General features: G+C 40.2%; 2 protein-coding genes across 4 annotated transcripts in view; one reads left to right on the forward strand and one right to left on the reverse strand.

The window, feature by feature from the left end:
* The window catches only part of ift80 (intraflagellar transport 80 homolog (Chlamydomonas)), a 54,959-nt gene extending 38,717 nt beyond the window's left edge, over positions 1-16,242 (forward strand). For all 3 annotated transcript variants that reach the window (XM_088078986.1, XM_088078985.1, XM_088078987.1), the window contains exons 10-20: positions 2,012-2,130; positions 3,231-3,305; positions 5,046-5,209; positions 5,296-5,360; positions 7,819-7,954; positions 8,060-8,207; positions 9,345-9,516; positions 11,748-11,837; positions 12,807-12,979; positions 14,058-14,181; positions 15,474-16,242. In XM_088078986.1, the coding sequence (XP_087935112.1) occupies positions 2,012-2,130; positions 3,231-3,305; positions 5,046-5,209; positions 5,296-5,360; positions 7,819-7,954; positions 8,060-8,207; positions 9,345-9,516; positions 11,748-11,837; positions 12,807-12,979; positions 14,058-14,181; positions 15,474-15,584 (1,377 nt within the window). In that variant the 3' untranslated portion in view covers positions 15,585-16,242. The remainder of the gene's footprint in view (positions 1-2,011; positions 2,131-3,230; positions 3,306-5,045; positions 5,210-5,295; positions 5,361-7,818; positions 7,955-8,059; positions 8,208-9,344; positions 9,517-11,747; positions 11,838-12,806; positions 12,980-14,057; positions 14,182-15,473) is intronic.
* A 4,542-nt stretch (positions 16,243-20,784) lies between these two features.
* On the reverse strand, positions 20,785-22,078 carry c15h3orf80 (chromosome 15 C3orf80 homolog). The gene has a single exon (XM_042487363.2). The coding sequence runs from the start codon at positions 21,550-21,552 to the stop codon at positions 20,899-20,901; it is 654 nt and encodes a 217-aa protein (XP_042343297.1). The 5' UTR covers positions 21,553-22,078; the 3' UTR covers positions 20,785-20,898.
* Positions 22,079-22,794: the final 716 nt, after the last annotated feature.

Below are 22,794 nucleotides of genomic sequence, written 5' to 3' on the forward strand. Positions count from 1 at the left end.
GATTCACTCTTGTTTCACCACATACTGTATATTTGTGTTTATCAATGCTTTGTGTCTTGGATGCCTGCCGTTTACAGCCTGGCACCTGCTAGCTACCTTTTTTATGAAGCCCCAGCCTCACCTCAGTGGTGTGGGGGTACACACCCATAAACCTCCCGAACACAGAAAGTAAGAAGAAAATAAGATAATGGAGACAGAGGACAGAGGGCAGACATGCTGCAGGAAAATACACCACCACCCACTGAGCATGGGTCATAAGTGATGAATGAGAGGGACTACTTCTGTATGAGTCACACATTTTTTTTAGGAAAATCATGCATAGCATATCTTTTACCTTGAAGAGAGTTAGCCAAGTCCAGGGACTCAGTCACTAATGGCATGTTAAGTTTTGTTTTATTTGATGGAACAGAAGAAGTGATAAAAGACAGTTACATGCATATGCAAAAGAATCATGCTGTTAGCCCCTCTTGTTTCATAGTCTATCAAAAGAGTTATTGTTTTATAAGATAAAGATATCTTTAAAGGAACAGTGCGCAGGATTTAGTTGCATCTTGCAGTAAGGTTTGCAGATTGCAACCAGCTGAAATTTCCCCTGGTGCCAAGAGTGAGCACCGATCGTTCAGGATGTTTTTATCGGGAGCTTAATTATCTGCAGAGGTCTCTTCCTCTCTAAAACAAATGGACCAGTTAATCAAATCAGGTAAAACATTGAATAAAGCAGTTTCATGTTACAAATCAATGTCCTCACAGATGGACCACCTGCACCTGCAAATGTGTGCCGACCTTTTTTCTCTGATGATTTAAGATGGCTATGACACGTTATGTCTATGTCCTAGCCAAAGCAGCCTTGGGTTTGATTCTACTCTGTCCTTTGCTGCATGCCATCCCCTTCCTCTCCCCCTTTCACACTGAAGCTGTCCTATCTAATAAAGGTAAAAAATAATCTAATAAAAAAACACTCAGTAAAGCAGTTTCAAGTTAAAAATCAGTGATTTGCTAATTCTGTTTGGCTCATTGCAGAGGGGCTGCTAACTACAGTAACCAACACAAAAACTCAAAAAACGTGAATGGCCATATATTTAAGTAGGACCCTCCCTGCAGTGACAATGACCAGCCTGTCTAGCTGCCTCTCCCGCTCCACCATTCTCTACTGTTTAAACTCATGCTAACCACAAGGTAGCGTTTACATGCGGTTAACACACCCAAATGTACACACATACACACACACACGTATACTTTCAGACAGGAATACACACTCACACCTACAAAAACAAGGTCATGCACACGCATGTGTGCCGGCACATGTGCACTCATTTGACATAGACATCTTTACCGAGTGCAGTTTGTGTAAACCAAACAAAGTTGGGTCATCAGCCATTTATTTTCAGCCTTGCAGGCACTTTTCTGCCTCCTACCCCCCCTCCTCCTCTCAGTCCTTTTTAAAAAGTGCACATCTGCCAGTGGTTTGTGAATCAGCCAGCTAAATTTACCACCTTGCGGTCAAATGTTTTTTATTCCTGGTTGTGTTGCATGTAAATTTGGCTTGCTGCAGGGAGCAGAGGAGGAAGATTTGTAAAGCTGTAAAAATAACCCCACCTTTCACCTGGTGCTGGAAAAGGCCCTTTCATTCATTCAAAGAGAGAGCTGGAGGGAAGTATTTATCTATGCAGGTGAAAAAATGAGTACCAACTGCCGCACACACACACACACTTTAAACAGTAAAAACTGCTTCCTCCAAACACAGTTGCCCTACACATACTTGAACATACCGTAGACGGTTTCCTGTGTATATTAAGAATAAATCCACTCCAATGTGTACATGATTGTGTTCAGCCCTCTGTTAGTGAAGCCAGTGTCCCCCTTTGTTGTTTGCATGTTTGAATGTAAAGTTTGTTCAGTTATATAAAGTCTATGCCTTCACTGTCACTTCCGATAGACTTCATTTCTGCTCTTGTTATTTTTTTCCATTTAATTAATCTTTTTGCCCCCTCCTCCCCCTCCTTATTCTCAGGTGAGGAATGTGTTGAACGATGCAGTGGACGTACTGGAGTTTCGAGACCGAGTTATCAAAACCTCTCTGGCATACAGTCACCTTGTAGTTGCCACATCACTTCAGTGTTACGTCTACAAGTTAGTAGCTCACCCCTCCTTTGCTTGTCTCTTGAGGATCTCTCATCCCCTTTTAGCACTTGTCTAAAAGTTATTATCTTATGAATGATAAATTTTCTGTTGCATTAAAGTTTTGTGCATCACATGCTCATCTTTTACTTCTGTTGACCAAATCCTGAGGATAATCTGCATATCCAACTGAAACATAGCAAGACTCCAAGCCGTGCAGCTAGAAAACCCAATATGTGTAGCTAAAATTTAGTCAAAAATTGGGGGAAAAAAAGAAAAAGGCTAAACTAAGGAGTGCTGGTGGTTAAAAAAAATAAATCAGCATCTTTCTATACTAATATTATTGCTGGGCTAGTGTTATTAGATGATCTCTGTGTGTGTTTTAAAATATTGTAAGTTCATTTCAGGTGTTATTTTACTTTTAGAGATTATGGACATGGCAAGATTTAGAACACAGACTGCCTCTACACTTGTTACAAATAATGTTTTTGTCCCCTTTGCAAATGGGTCAGAAGTCTTCCTGCTTGAAGTCAGTTTAAACTTGCTTCTATACACATTGTTTTGTTTATTAGAGGTCATCAAATAAGGTTAACTAAACTCAATCATCACGTTAAATCCTAAGTGAAGTAAATGAATCAAAACCTGATTCAGTGTTCTTGTTTCGCTCAAGCGCTGGCAAGGCCCCAGAGGAGGGGTGGTCGGCAACCTCCTTAGCTGCTATAACTATGTGTTTAATTCTTTTTTGGCAAGTTAGTTGCTAGATTTACTCGACCGACATGGCTTTTTACTCGCCCCAGGCAATGGTGTAATCCTTATTGTTTACCCCTTACTTAGCAAAAAGCCTAAAGTTTGTGCTGAGGCATTTTTTTTCACTGTATTTTTATAATGATCATTTGTGCCAGTTGTGGTATATCACTGTAGTCTTCATGCTGTATCTGTATAATATATGTTCTCCAGTTTTGTTCATATTCCCTTATTTTGTTGTCTTTCATAACTTTTCCTCTGGGTCTTGTATCTGTGTGGTCTTCTCCCCTCTGCATTTATGTCAGACGTAGCACTTTATTATTCGATGTCTGGTTTTTCACATGTTTTGCTGTGTGTGTTTGTGCCAGTTCGAGAAACTGGAACACTCCCCTCATCTTTGACCTGAAGGAGGGAACAGTGAGCCTCATCCTGCAGGCAGAGAAGTGAGTCTTTTTATTCCAGGAGCAGTGCAACAACAGGGAGAACAGGCAGGCTGTTGGATCATCTATCAGCTTCATTGCTCCGCACTGACCACTCATCAAGCAGCAAACCAAGCGCACGTGCACACACACACACACACACACACACACACACACACACACACACACACACACACACACACACACACACACACACACACACACACACACACACACAGAGGGTCTGTGCTCTAGATTAGAGAGCCCTGTGATACAATAAGTCTGAGAGTGAAACCACTGGGGGAAATTAGATTAATATGGAGTAGCTCTTGTGCAATACTCCAGTGCAGTGTCCGTGACACTCAGCGTGGAGCTAAATAGATTACTAGCCATTCTGAAATCACAGTGTAGTTAGATGAGTTTTGCTGAGTAAGTTAGTGCTCAGTTAATGTGCATTACATGTCTAAATTACCCGCTTGTGTCAGTTGATTAACTGTTATAGACTCTTCATTCTTTTACTCTTTAGCATCTATCATATCTCCTTGGTCCCCTGCTTGCAGCTTCATAAGGAAAAGCCTAGTACGCACGTACATGGGTATTTTGAAAACAGGATTTCTCCCTCCTTCATTCTCAAAAAATCCCATGCACACAGCACAAATTTCCTTCCAAATGAAAATGCAAAAACACAACTGAAGTGCTGTCTTGAAGGCTATCTGGAGCAGTGACCCCCACAGCACATTCTGATGCCTCAGTTCCACAATATAGTGGAAGAGTAACTGTGTGTAAACATGTAAAAGGTCATGTTAGTAAGGTTAGAATCTGCACTATTTTGGTCATGTGTGCCATTGCATGAAATTTTGCCACATTTGTGACGCCTCAGAAAAGAGATTAAGTTTTCCTTTACTACACATCAGCACTGGAAAAGGTTTCTGAAATTCTTTTACAAATGGTCCAATTTAACTGACCTAAAACACAGTTTGTGTGTGGACAGAAGGCCAAAACGCACAGAAAAAGCTATATTTTTAAATATACCCATGTACATGTGGACTAGGCATACTCAACCACATATACAATCATATTTAGTCATTGAGTCAATAAGATCTGGACTCTCATTTTTAATGACACTGACATTTCATTCAGCAACATAAAAGAAAAATAACTTGTTAACAATATTTACAGTAAAAGTTGTATTGTTATTTACAAGTACAAGTGAAAATCAGGCTGTACAACAACAGTTCGTACCTTCTGCAACACATCAAGCAATTTCAAAAAGCCAGCAAGCGAACTAGCAAAAAAAAAACCCAAAAAACAGGACAGACAAACAACAACAGCAACTTAAGCAAAAGCAGCAAAAACAGAACCCCCAAAAAATAGACAAACAAAAAAACAAATCTATAAATGAGAATTGAAATTAAGAAAAGGAAATAAATTGGAGGGTTAGTCTTACAGATTATAAACTTGCTATTTTACTGTTGCAAGTGGATAGATGTGCATGAATCTAACTGCATGCTTTATCCAAGTATATCTATTCCATCTATAATCTTAGGGACATGGTTGCCAAGAGGGGGGACCATACTGAGTTATATTCATCTACTGAGCCAATATTCATATATTTTTTTTCAACTTCAGCTATTTTCAACAGTGCATCAGTCCAGTGTTGCTTCTTTATTTACAAAAAATCTGTACATTTAGTTAATCAGTACATTATTAACAGCACACTTAATCCGCTCTCATCTACTGTATCCTTACATCTCTCCCACCCAGACATTTCCTGCTTGTAGACGGAGCAGGCTTGTATACGTTCTCCTATGAGGGCCGATTGATATCCTCACCCAAGTTCCCTGGTATGAGAGCTGACATCCTAAATGCCCAGGGCGTCTCGCTTAGTAACGATACCATTGCCATTCGAGACAAGAGTGATGAAAAAGGTGAGGGGACTACTGTTACAACTATGATTATATAAGTTGGATGGACAGTGCTTTTACTATGTTCACTTTTCCTTTCTCCTCACCAGTCATCCTTCTCTTTGACGCCCTGAGCGGGAAAGCCCTCAGCGATGGCAAACCCTTGACTCATAAGGTGGGTAATCCTTTGCCCTTAGATAGACCTTATGTGTTTCATCAACAAGGAAGTGCTCCGATCCCGTTGTCTTGTCTTTTAACCCTTTGAAACCTGAGAAAATTAGTTTGTTTCCTTTTGTAAACATGGGGAAAAAACGGCAATGAGCAACTTGAAAAGAAATGTCCCATAAATTTCAAATAATTAGTAACACTTGACAAGGAAATTACCTAAAAATTAGTTTTTAGACAGTTATCTAAAAAAACAAAAAAAAACATCCACAGAACAATTTTTTTATAATGATTTTATATTTAAAATTATATTACAGAAAAAAACATCTAAAATGTATAAAATAAACAGATTTCTTTATCATTTTCTTGTTTGTTGTTTTTAGCTTTTTATATTGTATTCATTTATTAGTTATTTATTTACGCACACTTATTTTGGGTAATTTTCTTTTAATATTTTTACTAATGTCCTGCAAAATTGTTGGCCATGTCTTGTTAAGTTGTTTTTTGTCTGTTTTGTCTGTTCTGTCATGTTTTTCAAAGAAATCAAACCACTTTGCTCAGGTTTCAAAGGGTTAACTTCCTGTCTACCCCAGAAGTGGGATTGTGTCACATTATGTAAGATACGTCTGCTGCTTGTAATTAACTTGCACCTACATTTGAACAAATATCTGACCTGTTTTGTACCTTAACACACAGCATGAGGGACTGACAGAGCTGAAAAAAAGAAAGAACAATAGTTAGAACGATATGTCTTCATGCCCAACGGAGACTCATTTGGTTAGTTATACTTTTATACACAGCCCACTTATCTATGACATTTGACAAGCGTTTTGTTTAGCATCAGGTATGTTTCTTCATTTTCTCCCCGCGTTTTGTCTCTCCCTTCATGTATGTCAGCTTGATGAAATTATGTGTGAAGAGAGCTTGAATCTGATTTGTTTGGTAAATGTAGGGAAACTCTGGCAAGGAAAGTAATGTATTATGGGTCCTTAAAAAGATCATGAAAAAATTTTGGAATATCATCTGTGAAAATGTTTGTGAACGTTGTTATGTAATACATAGTTAGGTAAAATATGCGTTTAAATCAAACGGTAACCTCCAAGGCTAAAAAATGAAGCCAACATAGAAGTGGGAGGCTAGCTCCAAAACAGTGTAAATCCCCAAAGACCCCCATGTTAAAATGCCCGACTTTACAGCAGAAATAAAACTGTGTACAGCCTGGTACAACAAATGGTTTTGGTCTCTGAAGGTAATTTCAACATTCATGACAACTGTGGGAGAGTGAATTTTAAGATATCTCATTTGTTTTTGTTTTTTGAGGCCCAAAGTTACGCATAGTTAAGGACAGACCAACTTTAAGTGGCAGGCTGTCTGCAAGTCGTCGCTACAGTCTGTGAGTCAGAGCCACTCACTCCTTCACAGCTCCAACCTCTCGTCCAAATATGGTCACTTCTGACTCCAAAAAACCAAGATGGCGACGATTAAAATGCCGAACTTCAGGCTTCAAAACCACAGTCCACAAATATATGGGAGATATCATGGTAGCTACGTCTTTGTGAAAAATGCAAGAAATGTTAATAACCTGCATCACTGAACTGATAAGTCAGCATCAGAGTGCTTGATAAAGTTAACCTTAGAAACAGCTACTGCAACACACAGTTAAGGCCAATCATAATTTTGGTGTTCCCAAATGTATAGTTGACTGTGTGGTCTGATCAGGACTCTGACTTTTTGGTATTACTGTAGCCAACAAGAACATTTTCCCCTTTGTACTATTATACTTAAGCTAAACCCAACCTACATGGCAAGATTGACACTGCTTATTTTCCATGTCCTCTATGTGAATCAACTGGCGAGGATGCTGACGTTTTGCAAGCTAGTGCTTTGCACTGATGATTCAACAGGCGCTGTTTCTTCTAATTAGACCTAGCTGAGGGGAAAAGTGTTTTCAAAGGGGGTGTTTGTGCTAAAAAAAATAAAGTAATCCATATCCAGAAAGGAGAGAGACAATAAAGACACAGGAAGAGATTGGGGGAAGGGCTTTGGAGTCAGACTAAGAAGGAAAGAGACAAAAAGAAGAAAAGAATAGAAGGAAAAGGAGTGGAGGTAGCAGTAGTTACTGTTTGTCAGCATGGCTTTGTCTGCCAGTACTCCACAGCTCCAAGACTCTGCACCGAAGCCAGCTGGCTCTGGCCAAACACACACACACACACACACACACACACACACACACACATACACATTCACTCACACACACGTTCAGACACACATACGTTCAGACACACATACCCCCTGGATGTCTCTCTATCTCTCTCTCATATACACACACACTTGGCAAGGCTGTGGGTCACGGTACAAACCGCTCTCCCCTTTTTCCTTTCTTTTCCCGATCTTTTGTCGTCCCACCATCATTCACTCAGCTGCTCCCTCTTACCTTTGTGCTTGTGTGTGCCATTATTCATCTGTAGCTGGAGGTGGTGGAGATAGCTCTGGACCAGTGTGGCCCATCCACCGAGAGGAAGATCGCACTGATTGACAAGAACCGTGACCTTTATTTGACCTCCGTACGTCATCTTGGGCGAGAACCCAAAATCTGTAAAATTGGTGAGACGGGGAGGAGGGAACTCACTTGGCAAGAAATGTAGTGACTCTCTTTGTGTAGCTAACATTAGATGAACATGATGTTTGTATGTTCGCTCTGTCCTGCAGGAAGCATGGTTCACAGTATGGCATGGAATGATGCTGCTAACATCCTGTGTGGAATCCAAGACAACCAGTTCACAGTGTGGTACTACCCGAGTGCTGTCTTCACTGACAAGGAACTCCTGCCAAAAACACAGTCCATAAAGGATGGCAGGTAGACACGTGCAGCCCTTTTATCTCGCTTATATCCTGGCATTTTATTATAAATTACTGATACCATTCACTAGAGAAGAAAGTACGTAAAATAAGAACTAAGAATAGAGAGAAGCAGCTTCTTTGCACCTTCCAGCTCACTCCCCAAGGTGCAACACATAGCGCTTTAGGCACTCTTTTTTGCCAGCAGCTGTCAGACTGTACAATGCTTCCTGCCTGAAAGTCTTCAGTTTGAGCCAGTACAAGAGGCACTAAGGCAGAGTGCCTGCACTGTCTATACAGGCAGTCTTGGATTACTTTTGCATGTCTCTGCACAGTTCTGTTTTATTTATGCTTTATGTTTTGCCCCTCTCAATGGTTTATGGCTTGCTGTTGTTAATTTTTACACTTCCAATGCTGAATCATACTTTTTCCAGCATTGTACATTTGCTTGTAATATGATCGAGTTTTGCAATTGCAGGTTGCTTCAGTTCACTCAGCATCAATTTGGGCTACTATTTATTTATTTATTTTTTCTTTTACTGTTTTGGTGTTCCAGCAGCCAGATTCTGTCATGGGAGTCAATAAAAGTTTGTTTTTATGCAATGTGCAAATAGGGGAACACCAAATACCAAGTGGCAAGAGCTAATAAATATATGCAAAGGCTCCACTTTTACGAATGTGTCTAGGTTTTTAGGGTATCTGTGATTGGAGGCAGGTTGGACCGAGTACAGTGTAAATTACAAAGTCAGTATGTTATATCATCAGTTTAGCAAAATTATTTATATGGTTGGATGCCACAAATTGCTCTTTGTCTCAGAAATCTTAACAAATGCACACATACGGAAACTGGAAAAAACTGACGTTCAATAAGTTTATTGTTGTATTCTTAAGTAGCACAATCCATCATCCTCTACGTGATAAAATTGTTTACGTGTACTGTTATAACATATAGGGTACCACAGTCTTGAAAATCTGGAAGAGTCATGGAATTTCACAATCTCATATTCCAGGCCTGGAAAAGTGATGGAATAATAATTTTAAAAAATGTATATGTTCTAACTCAGGTGGTTGTGTGTGTGTGTGTGTGTGTGTGTGTGTGTGTGTGTGTGTGTGTGTATATGCATGCGTGCATGGGTGTGTTTGCCCCCCATCAAAGCGAGTTCAGCCGTGCACCCCACATTCTGAGCTATGTTGGCACCAAGGTGACGCTACGCCAAGGGGACGGGTCACTTGTGTACAGCAGTGTACCACCATACCCAGCCCTCCTGCACGAATACAGCACCTCCGCACGCTGGGAGGATGCACTGCGCCTCTGCCGCTTCGCCAAGGTGAGATATCAAGATATCTCTATTGATGTGTATTTGTGCCAGTGAATAAATTGTCAGGCTGCTATGACATCACTCTTACATCTGATCTTGAAGTTATATCTGACGTATATCTGACGTATTTCTTTAGATGTTAGATTTATAGTAATAATGACTATTAAGGACACAGAAAAAGGTCCATAGCATTCCATATAAAAGCAGACAATAGTCTATTTACAAAAATACAATAGATATATTAGATGCGATTAAAAAGAAACAACAGAAAATACACATTACTAAATTTTTCAAGTTCATAAAAAAGAAGTTCAATAAACTGCACCCACACACAAACTGGAATGCCAGCAGCTCCACAGTCTGGATAAAAACAGGACAGAGCTCAGCTCAGGGTTGGTCAAGGTCTGATTAATACAAGTTTTTGAGACAGAAAGCCTGCACAGGAGCGAGAGAAAAAACAATACAGATTAGTATTTTATGTGGAAATATTTTATCGTTACATCAATGCCAAGTATTGATATTTTATTATATAAATAAAGTTACAAATACAAAATAAATGTTTGCTAGACTATTAGAGTAATAAAATCAAATGTCCACTAGATACATTCAGCTGCAATGAAAAATGATTTGAATAGAACAAACGGACTGAAAATCTGTCTGATTAGATAAAAAACAGATGTTCCTTAATTAGCTGTCTGATTAGATAAAAAACAGATGTTCCTTAATTAGCTGTTACAAAAAATAAATAAATCGCAATATATCACTATATATGTTATTGCAATACTCAGTATATTGCAAAACATTTAAAATCGCAATAATATTGCATCTTGACCTAAGTACTGTGATAATATTTTATCAGGGGGCCTCTGGTTGTTTGATTACCATACAAAACCACAGTGTGCATTATTTGATAACATTAAGTATGATTTTTTTCTGTTTTGCATTTGCATTTATGTAATTGACGTCAACATAGTGTGACATATTCCGCAGTCAAGGGCCCTGGCACAGTCCAGGTTGCTGTGGTGTGTGTCACAGGCATGCATGCATATATGTATGACAGAGAGCGAGACAGAGTCTAAAATGAGAAGGTAGTAGACAGGTTTATGGGACCAGACCAGCAGGCTTTAATTAGCCCTCAATTAGCCTGGTGACACCATTTACCGGATTTATCCCCCATAGACCTCACTCATAAATACACTCTACACTATATGCATGTGTAAACTCTCCATATGTATACACAGACAAATGCATGCTAAATGCAGTGTTGGACTGTGTCTCTGCTTGGCCGATGATGCAATAACCACAACCCTGGAGAAATGGACGGCTAGCAGCAAGAGGAGGGGTGGGACAGAAGGGATGGAGGGAGAGGCACTGGTTTTAAGAGTTTTTTTTTTCTTTGACCCCTCCCTCCTCTACTTCTGGTAAGAGTTTGGTGGCAGCACGGCTTTTCCCAGAATCACAGTCATTGTCAGTAAGCCCTGACCTGATAGGAGTTGATACATGTAATAGTTTACAGGCATACAAACAAACAGGCCTACGTTACATACAGTAGATAGCTTTTATTATCAATAATACAGGCACACCAGTAAGTCTCACAAAGGAGATTTGTGATTTGTGTTGTCAGCTTTTAGTATCAAGTTTACGACCTCAAATAGTGGCTTACAGTGTTACTTGTTTTCAGGAATGGTTTGTGATTAGAGCTGTTTGTCTTAGTGATGGACAATGATTAAAGGGGAAATTACAGAGTGGTGACTCCAAAGTGAAGTTTACTCAACTCTTGGCCAATTTCGGTTAAGGCCTCAGTTTAATTGATGCAGCTGCATGAAATAAACTGGTGACACATTTGTTTACATGCATTGATGTTGTGTACAGCAAATGTCTGTGTTTATGTTTGTTTGTGGTGTGTTATGCATGTTTTAATGGTTTGGAGCATGGCTACAGTGAGGCCGGCCAGGATATGAGTAGTATGTAATGGGCACTATAAAGACACCATCATATCCTTTTCTTTGTGCCCACATAACTACTTTGAATCGTTGTGCTTTGGTATATTCCTAATCACAGCTAGCTAGAACTGACTTTGCATTTAGAAAGAATCATGTAGGTCAAGTTCAAATAAAAGTTACACATGTTCAGATAATATTAAGAGTGCACAAAAGCGTGATTATCTCTATATCATTGTGTCAGATGGTGAAATATTATCATTTTAAGACACTCTGTGCCTTTGCTCTCTACATTTATAGGACCAGTCTTTGTGGGCTTGTCTTGCTGGCATGGCGATGGCAAACCGGGAGCTGACCACAGCAGAAATGGCTTACGCTGCCATTGGAGAGGTAACAGCATTAGTTTTTGGCTAATTCAGTCGAACATGCAATTTTGTGCCATCTCTTCAGTGATTTTGACAGAAATCAAAGAGACCAATTAAAATGTTGTTTTTTTTTACTGATCCAGATTGGCTTTTTTGAGCTATATTATGCCTGATCTGATCCTTTCTTTTACATCAGCTGTCACACAGGTGTTTTTACCATGCAGAGGTTTCATTCACAACAATGCAGAGTGCAGCCATTCTGAACCCTACAACTTACTGTCTCTCCTCCACTCCACTCCCCGCTTGCCTTGAAACACGGCAGACCATAAATGACAGCAAAACACAGTGTTTTTTTATGGTATTTACTGAAATTATGAAAAATAGTTGCAGTGCAGTGTGAGTATGTCTTGTGCGTTACTGTCAGCTCTGGCACATGGTATTGCACCGCAGGTGGAGGAGAGACAGACAGCAGTGTGTCACACACAACACACCACTGTAAGTGCAATAAAAGCCCAACAAGTGAAAAGACAATAGGCTAATGAATTAATTTTATCTGTGCAAATGATTTACAAATTACAAAAATATCACTCAACGGAATACAGCTCATTCAGGTAACAAAGGCTGCACTGAAGCAACAAACACAGGCAACCAAAAAGATTTAAGAAAGGATTTGTTTTTTTTGTTTTTGTTTTTTTTTTTTAAATAAATTAATATCAAACAACATTAAGGAATGCCTTAGATGCAGGTTTTTTTTCTTAATGCATTGCAGAGCTGTTCAGTTGTAATGCATGTACTTGGATTGATTCTGATTGAACTTCAAAACTTCTTAAAGTGAGTATCTTGCAGCTGTATTATCCAGGAAAATAGAGACATCAGATGAGGATTCAGTATCAGCAGATACTCAAAATTAAGTGATACAGATCAAAATGGGGGGCGTCTAAACTTGATCGGGACATTAATCCTTTCCCTGTCTTCCTGTCTCATCTCATTTCAGTTACCTAGGGTGCAGTACATCAACTTTATAAAGGAGCAGCCATCTAAGGAGTCGTCTTTGGCCCACATGCTGATGTTCAGCGGTCAGGTCCAGGAGGCTGAGGCCACTCTGTTACAAGCTGGTCTCATCTACCAAGCCATACAAGTCAACATTGACCTTTTCAACTGGGAGAGGTACAACTTGATGTTTGTTTGAATGTTTGTACAAAGGTACAGCTGGAAGGAGAGGGACAATATAAGTCGTCAGGCTCGTAAGGCATTTGCTCAAAATTAGGTGTAAGAGAGGGTAGGGATGCATTGATTTGATACTTATATTGGATATCAAGCAGATACTGAACCAAAAAGGTGTTTGGATATAAGTAATAATGGAGATCAATTAAATTCTTTGTTAATGCATCATTACACATTACACTCTTACTACTCCATCATTTATCAACAGAGCGTAGACCGCATTTTGTTCTCATGGTATACAGTATTGCTCTATTCTGGAATTTGGATTTATGTTTTGACCAATGTCAAAACATAAACAGAAATTTACACTTAAATTACAATTCCTGTAGATTTTAAGTTTTTTTTAACAAGTTGCTGATGCACAATTTATTATTCTAAAAATATACTATGCAGGATCACTCATGACCCACAAGCAGTGTGTGGTAGTGTATTTGACTCTGTCCTCTGCCTGTATTTTCTTGTTTTCCTCTTATTTTCTGTGCTCGGGACATTTATGGGCATGTACTCCCTAAGTGCTCAGGTGAGGTCAAGGCTTTATAAAAAAGGTAGTGACCAGGTGCCAGACTGGAAGCAGCTGGCACCCCAGAGACACAGCACCAAAATATTGAAAATGTAGCAAGGGGAAACACCAGACAAGAGTGACTCAGGGGCTGGCTTTTACTTAACCTGGCGAGCGTGTTTACAAACAGTAACAATCCTGCATAGTATACCTTTAATAAGAAATAACAATTCAGTAAGTGTGTAACTGTGTTGGTTATTTATTTGTTATATTGTGTTTTACAAAGTTAGGAAAGCAATGTTTAAGTCAAGACTGCACATTAAAGAATGATCCCAGGCACTTCCACATGGTGAGGCATACAGCTTATTAATAATACACTGGTATGGGATCAGTGTTGGTAACGTCAGATACCTGAAGCCCAGTTGTCAGTACTGACAAAGTCAGACCAGTGCATCATTTGTTAGGACGATTGATGTTTTCGTAGGATGAATGTGTATCTGCATCTTTTCATCTTGTGTCCAGGGCCCTGGAGCTGGCAGTCAAACACAAGACCCACGTGGACACCGTGCTGGCGTATAGAGGAAAGTTTCTACAGAAATTTGGCAGAAAGGAAACCAATAAGAGATTCCTGCAGTATGCTGAAGGGGTAAGTTGGGATAGCACTGCACTGCATTAATTGATTTAGGTGGCAACTTTAAGGGAAGCCTTTTTAGCAGTGGAGGGTGTCTTGTTTTAAATGTTTCCCAAGGGTTATTAGCTTTTTACACTCCGCTTATACACTCTGACTGCCTTCAGTTGACAGAAGTTAATTCTGAGAGGATAAAAGCTTCAATATCACCTTGGCTTATTCTCTGTTGAACCAAAAAACATAAAAGAGAAGCCAAGAAGTTGTTGCTGTCCATGTCCGGAGCTGTTTAAGCTTGGAGGCGCATAAGTGGGATGCCTTAGTCTGCTCAGGAGGGGGAAAGCATTAAATGGACATTTAGGGTTTTTTAGAGTAGCATTTTTATTTTAGGGGTACTTATCAATAGTTAGTGTATTACGTACAGTGGAGGTCAGTTTGCACCAACCCCAGTTTGGAGAAGCAGGCAGAGTCAGGCATGGAAGTTAAGCAATGTTCTTCTGTCGATGGAGTCAGCAACAGAACATATTTTAGCTACATAAAGAAAGTCCCACCTAAAATAAAATCAATAATGTCTGCTACATTTAGAGTATTTTCACAGCTTTACCTCTCCATTAGACAGCCCGTTCTGACGGGGAAGATATTGTGATCAGTTAGCCATCCATGGTTTCATCAAAGCCACCAGACTCCACCGACAAAAACAGTCATTTAGGCTTGCTGAACAAGGGAGCTGCTTGTTCAATTCAACCTCAATCAGTTAGGTATTAGTGTTAATGTCTGACTTTGGTGAATCCAAAGTTACCCCTTTAAACGCCAAAGTCACACAATATCACAAACAAAATAACTGATGGAGGCAGCAGCTGAGCAACAGCTTTTGTGATCAGTGATGTTAAAGGACTCTTTTTCTCAATGATGTCTGGCTTTGTAGAGAGCGCTATAAGGGTGTCATTTTTCTAATTGTGGGACCTTTCTTAAGATGCCTTAAATACATTTTATTGCTGCCCTCTGTCCACAGCAATATGTTGCTTATATTCCATGTCAGACTCCAGGCTGATTCTCCAAATTGGGGGCATGCCGACCGACATGAACTGCATGTTATATACTGTCCATGGATAAGTACCCCCTACAACCCCACTTCAAAAAATCTGAACTGTCCCTTTAAAACACACCACACTTTCAGGTGTACAGTGTGAGCCTCGCCTTCTCTAGTAATGTGGTTAATTTAGCTGCTCTACATCATCATCCCATACTATCCAAAGCAACACACAGTATTGTATCTAGTTTAATCTCATCTTGTCTTTCTGTCTCTCCGCCAGGTTGAGGTGGACTGGGAGAAAATCCAGGCGAAGATAGAGATGGAGTTGTCTAAAGAGAGAGAGAAAGCTGCTACTGCCTCTGTGAGGAGCAGCATGGCCTCTCGACGTTAATGTTCAGGGGACCTTTCTCTAAAACATCCTCTCTGCATGAAACAATTTACATGTGCTTTTGACATTTGGCGAATATTAACAATAATAGCTCTGCGTAGCAATTGAACAGTAATGGCTCGGCATCAGAGTACTAAAAAAGTCTGTACTTGACGTTAAATGTCTACCATTAGTAACAAGTACATTAACTTCAAGTACAAAAAAAAGAGAATATTTGGAGCTGTGAAGATTAGTGAAGAACATGACTGTAACACTACAATCTTACGTCCGTTGGTGTGTAGTGTTAAACATTAGCATTACTTTATACATGGCATTATGTTACTGTGGGTGTATGATTTGAATTAATTATTTGAAATATCTATATCTTATATCGGTTTCAAAGCAACAACACCATGATGGCCTTTCTGTCATATCAGCTTCACTGTGGTTTCAGCGCATCAAGTTCAGAGTTGATTATCTTTTTCATTTGTCAAAATTAACTTGACATGCTCAGTCATGCACAAATATATTGCTGTATGGTTTCTCAGTGAAGTTTGTCTCTTTGTCTTTGTTTGGATAGATATTTTTACAGTTTATATTTTCAAAACTTTGCCTTCTGTAAACATTGTAAAGAATGTCACTTAATAAAATTGATGGAAATACTGTATATATTCAACTAAAATATCTTCTTGCCTCTCTTTCTCTATTTTTCCTTCAATGTCTTGACGCTTTACTGGTTTCATACAAACATCATAGAGTATCTTTGACATGTTTTTTCAGCTTTGCACATGCACCCAGGAGGTATTTCTGGGTTCATGTGTGTTTTAGAGTCCAATATATCTACAGTGTGTGCTGCTCTTTGAGTTATTCTTGTATTTCCTTTTCTGCTGAGGTGTGAAACCAACTGCTTGCCGTGCAGCTCCACCCCCCGGTTGGCAGAGGGCCAGTGCGTCAGCGGACCATTATAGCCTATCCATCTCCTCTAGTGGCCCAGGAGGGACGAGTGAGGGAGAAGATCTGTCTCAAAAAACAACTGCTAGACCGTATCACGCTGATGTGGACAGACACGGTAGAAATCGATCGGCATAATCCCCGAAACTGAGTGGCCACAGATGAAACATCAGAGAAAACGGTAGATGCAGGAAAATCTATCAATGGGTCCATTCTCTCTCTTGCTGATGCTTTTTTTTTTCTCTCAGCACTTTTAGCCGCTTTCAGCCTAAGTCTCTCTCTGACTCACTGTCTTTCTTGTATTTTACTCCCTCTATCCGCTTTTCTTCCTAAGCTGGCTCACTGTGTGATAAACCATATTCATCCAGACCAAGCTCCATAAATTTATGAAATGACTTATCAGCGGGTAGTAGGCATGCGTTGTAATTATACTTTTACTATACGATGCATACTGTACCCAAACTCACTAATGCAACTGTATATTAGTAATTAAAAAATATTTCATTTGACAGTTTATTATTCTGTGTGGGTATTCTCAGCCAATTCTACACTTGTTGCAAAATATATTGAGCCTTATCTGTAGGGCTGAGAATTGTTTAAAAAAAATACAACAGCAGTACCAATACCATTACCCTGCAAGTTATACCGATACCACTAGAGTACTTTGTTTTATACTTTTTATTTTCTACTTCACTCAGTGCCCTTCATATCAATAGAAGCATTCAGTTGCATAAAATGCCACCAGACACCACAGGTGTGTATTATAGCTATACGCATTGGTGGCATCTTGGCATACTGAACTGCTGCTTCACCAAATACACTGTGCTTTTTGGGACAATCAGACGTCATTTAAAACAATCTTTAGACTTAGTCAGTGGAAACTAATGAACAATAAACTGGCTATGTAAAATTAAAAAAAAAATTACACAGCACAAAATACCAAATAAATACAGTACTTTCATAAACCACAAAGCTTTATATTAATATCTAATGACTTGCAAGCTCTCATATATTCGATTGATGGCCAAACAATGCAGCTCCCCTAAAAATAAACTTCCCGGATATAATGTAGAATTTATGAGGAGGTTAGTGCTCATTGATTTCACCTTTATAGTTACTCGTTCTTTGGTCCAGTGAGCACTAGAATAACTGGATCAGTGGTGCATATTCTAATGCTGAGCGTGTGTACTCTGTATTTGTCCCTGTATAATGTGGATTTGAGGAAAAGAAAACCATCTATATCACTGTTTTCCTCTCCCCTGCCAGTGGATGTCCCAGCTGTGCGCTATCTGATTAAAGTTTCATGCTGGGAACGGTAGGAGGCTGGTTATGCTCACTGCTCCCAAACCTACTGTTACATCGTTGATAGAGGTGCTGCATCACAATGAACTGCACACCTCTTACAGTTTGAGCAGCACTCATCCATGGCTTCATGCATCTTAGGGTCACATACTCCACCTCATCTACCCATCAGTGGGTTATAAGCATAGATTTAATGCTTTTAAGTGCAAACTCCACCCACCCGCAGACATCCCTCAGGAAAGGAAAGCCATCAGTGTTCACTATTGGTTTGACCATCATGGTCCGGCAGTATTGGATTACACAAGCCACCACAATCACACTCAGACTTTTAGTGTCTAGAGCATTAGGGGAGCTCAAGGTCTCTAATTGTATAGTCTAGTTTTGTGGATACAGAAGCTTTAGCAGCGATGTCTTCCATATTTAAATAGCCATAACATTTGACAGAAATTTAAGTTTTACTTAATGTAGCAGAGCTTCTTGCCTAAATCAGTTGAGTCGATTTAAAAAAGGTTGAGTTCCCTCTGTGCTTTACACCTGCTAATGCATAAGCAATGGATAAATAGAGCTGCACAGTTTATATATTAACAAGGCCTTCCCTTTCAGAACAGGTAAAGAAATTAGTACATTTGTTGGCTATGGATAGAGAAATATGTTTCATGTAATTGAGGTTAGAGAGAATCAATTCACTTTTTTTAAAATAATGGATCAAGATTGAGAATTAATCGATAATATGTCCAGTATGTAGGATTTAGGGGGGTATATTGGTAGATATGAAATATAATAGTATGTATGTTTTTTAGTGTCTAATCACTTGAAAATAAGAACAGTTGTGTTTGTGTTATCTTAGAATGAGCTGTTTATATCTGCATGGGAAGCAAGTCCTTGTCCGCAGAGATATTGCAGTCATGTTTATACAGTATCCCAAAACGGACAAACTATATCTGCCCGTCTGCATTTTTGCCACCATTAGTAGCCCATCTGTAACAAGAGTCTCAGAGAAACCGTTTTTGTTTTTTTTTTAAATGTGAAACTGCCCTATTCAGTGTTTTTACCAGTTTAAATCACCAGGTTTGTTTGTTTTGCAGAGGAGCTGACCTCTGTGGATAATTCGGCTCCTGGTGAAAACCTCCTGAACATCTGGATCTTAAGATATCAGAGAAAAAAGGTGAGCACACATTAGCAGGTGCTGGACTAACAGCTCGTCTCCAACATGCCAAACAGCCTAGGAGAAACACAGATTATAAACATTTACTGCTTGAAGTGTTTTCACTGGTTTTAATCACCTTGTCCATTTGTATTGGCTAGGGAAAGATCTCTGCAGATAATTCGGCTCCTGGTATAAACCTCCCAAACAATGAACACTGAAGGAATTCTAACTGGGAGAAGTTTCAGCTGGTTGCAATCTGTAACGATCTCTGCTAGATGCCACTAAATCTTCCGTATTATTAGTTTACATCAGTTTTAAACAAAGTTGATTAAAAAAGAATCTCAGCTTAAATGTGGATATTTGCGGGTTTCCTCAGCTGTATGCTAAATAACAATATGTTTCTGACTGTTGGTCAGACAAAAGAAGTAATTTAAAGATGTTATCTTCATTTCTGGGAACCTATGTTGGACAGTTTCACAATTCTGTGCAACTTTACAGACCACTGATTAATCCATAAATTGTAATAATGATTGTCAAGGTATTTGATAATGACATTTTCTTTGTAATCAACTTGTCTCCTTCTGCTTTGGCGTTGGACTAATATTGTGCTTCCAGTCTGCTAGAGAGAGGATATGGCAACACTCCTGGTCAAAGTAAAGTGACAATGACAAATTTTAATATTATAACATAATGAGGCATTTTAATGGACTGTTAATGGCAAGCACACCTTTAGCTTTAATCCAGGTAAACAGGCCATTAAGCCTGATGTAATGAGGCGTGTTGCTTCAGCTTGTTTTATATCAGCTAAAAAAAATAACACGAGAAAAAAACACATCTTGTCTGATTCAGAAATGCAAAGTAGCAAGGGCCAGTTACACACTTGAGGTCAACACACAAGTGGATCTGATGGCGTCCTCTCACTAGAACAAAGACAGAACTGCATCCTGTCTCTGTTTCACCTTTGTTTCCTTTCAGATGTCCCTTTGTCTTTTCCTTTGCTTGGTTGGAGCTGTGCTGTGTTAGTTCTGCTCGGGGCAGCGTTTGTGATCTTGTCTGACATGCTATCATCAAAACACAACTTTGTTTCTTGGCAGTTTATGCAATATCAGTATGCCTGCTGTAATCTCTGCCATTGTTTTTACTGAATTCAGAACCTGGGAGACACTGATACATGTAGCCTCGGGCTGCAAGGCTCCCAGGATCAAAGCTTTTTCTTTTTTTTGTTTTTTAAATGTACCTCTGTGCCGCTGCTTCAGTTTGTGCAGTAACAGACACGACTCAGGTCACTGATAAAATGCTCATCTGTCAGCCCCAACTGAAGTGTGTGCATGTGTGAGCCCTCATGTTGTTTTTCTTTTTTTTTTTTTTTTTTTTAAAGTAACGTGTTCATGCATCAATTAACTGGCTCTAAAGCTGGCTGATAAAAATATTCTCCAGAAAAAAATCGATATTCATCCTTTCACTCCTTCTTCCAGCCCACATTTCAGGTTACTGAGACAAAAATATCTAAATATTATTCCTTTTGGATGCAAATTCAACAAAGAAAAACAAAAGAAAATGAGGTCTTTCAGGTCCGGCAGAATATTAAGCATTAAGACTAAGAAAGGGCAAGTATTTGACAGAATAAAAAAACTGTCTCACGGTGCCACTTAAAATTGAGGTGCTGAAGTAAAACTTAATGCGATTGTACCGGAGCCAAATTAGCCACAAAGAGCGTCAAATTCAGCCGCCTCCGCTTTCTTCATTATCTCCTTTTACTTAACCCAAGCGGTCATTTGCATACAAAAGGCGAGTAATCCGCTATAATCTAACAAAACACGTACGTTTTCTCAGCCTCCTCTTTTATTCGTAATATTCGGCATTATAATTGCACTTGAGTTTATATCTCTGCAAGATAATTACCCTGATTATATGAAAATAAGATACTGTCTCTGGAGCTCAGACAGAGTTCCGAGATGTCCTTGGGCTGTGTTGCGGTACTGACACCTCCGGGACATCCCGCCTCTGGTCTCCAGCTCTCGGTCCCGCCGCTCTCCCCCTGCCCTGACTCTCGTTTTCCGCCAGCAAGTTATCATCGGAGCGGTCTCTGTGCATCTCCTGCATGCTCTCCTCATACGTGGGCAAATATTTGACCTCGTCGTACGCTGGCAGGTTGGGAGACGCGAAGTCCCCGAGGCTGTACTCGGGGTACCGGTCCAGCAGGGAGTCCTGGGACGCCGATGCGTGCCCGTGAAAGAGGGAGGGTTCCTCGCTGCGGTCATGGTGCGGGTGCCGGCGGGGCCGCGGGCAGATGATCCGCTGGATGAAGTAGCCCATGGCGAAGAGCAGTAACAGGATCAGGATGCCCGACAGCTTTCGCGTAAACCAGCCGACGTTGTCGAAGAAAATGTGGATGGGAAGCTTGCAACAGCGCACCGCGGAGCTGGCGCTGCCGTTCCCGGTGACGATGGGCGGGCAGCACTGGTGGCCGTCGCCGCACTGGACCTCCCCGCAGTTCCGGAGGGCTTGACAAGCGGAGACCAGACATGCCGACAAAAGGGTGCCAGTGGTCCCGCGCGTTGTCCTGCCGCCGCCCGGCAGACCGGACATCATGTCTGGATCTCACAGAATGGAGAGTGCGCGTCTGCGTCTCTCTGTGTGCGATGTTGTGATGTTTAAAGTCCGTGCAGGTGTTACAGGTCTGCCTGTGTCTCCAGCTGTGCACTAATCATCTCATCTCACAGCCACTGCAGCGGGACAGCAGGTGCCCCCCCCCAGCTGAGGACGACCTGTCTGCTGTGGGATCCGCGAAAGGAGTGGAGCAACATCAGTGTCTGGAGGCAGCACTGATGAGAATCATGAATAATCTTACATCATTATTGCGAAGACATTATAATCATTATGGGTCCTTATCAGAACTTCCCGCAGATATGGTCCTTGTCATTTGTCACATTCAACCTTACCTGAACTATCCAGCCCACAGAGAATTACCACCCAACTATTACATCAACAACCTCCTCTCGGATAAATGTAAGGTTTGCTGCAGAACCCCATGATTTACGTTATTTGGTAATATTCAGTAGAGAATCCTGCACATGTAGGAGGGATGACAACCACAGATGGGAGAGTGAGAAATCCCTCTATCGAGTCACCATTCTGCAGTGATGGAGGGAGTACTGAGATCCTTTACATAAGTGAAAGCAGCAAAATGCAAAAGAGCAACACTTACATACAAATAAATGTCCGAGACTCTGGAAAAAAAAGTAATCCAAGCAATTACCACTTTCAATCTACAGCTGCAACCCAACTGTTGAGGGGCTGGGTGGCTTTGGCCCCAGGAGAATTTGTAAATTTGTAGACACTTAGCAGCTAAACTGGCCATTTTAAAGTACTGGGTTTTTTTTAAAAAAGAAAACCTTAGATCAGGGTTTCTTAAACTTTTGAAAAGAGATACCCCTTTTCCACCAAATTAGCTCTCTTTCTTAAATGATCCTGTTGAGGATTCATAGATCCTTGGTGCCATCTGGACAACCAGCCAGTGTTTCCAGCAGTTTTGAACAAAGTAATCAAGGATGAGTGATCAAGGGAGAGTGTTGCACAACCCACAACATATGTAAACATTAATAGCAAAATGGCGGATTGCATTGATCACCTGCAAGCTTTTATTCTATTACAGATATTTGTTTTTATCTGGAAAAACAAGCAGGGACCAACAATAATGAGATTGCTGCACACTACCTTTTTCTAGACGATTTCTCACTTGACTTTTCCATAGTTGACCTTTTCAAGCTTCTCTTTTCAACATGTAGAGTACGATACCCACTGATGTCATCAAGGTTCACACCTTAGGTTGAG

This window comes from Plectropomus leopardus, chromosome 6 (genome assembly GCF_026936395.1).
Source record: "Plectropomus leopardus strain MGB_pleo_1.0 chromosome 6, ASM2693639v1, whole genome shotgun sequence".
NCBI lineage: Eukaryota > Metazoa > Chordata > Actinopteri > Perciformes > Serranidae > Plectropomus > Plectropomus leopardus.

Excerpts from the sequence above, each read along its gene's own strand:
- c15h3orf80 (XM_042487363.2), bottom strand. The coding sequence starts at position 21,552 with ATGATGTCCGGTCTGCCGGGCGGCGGCAGGACAACGCGCGGGACCACT.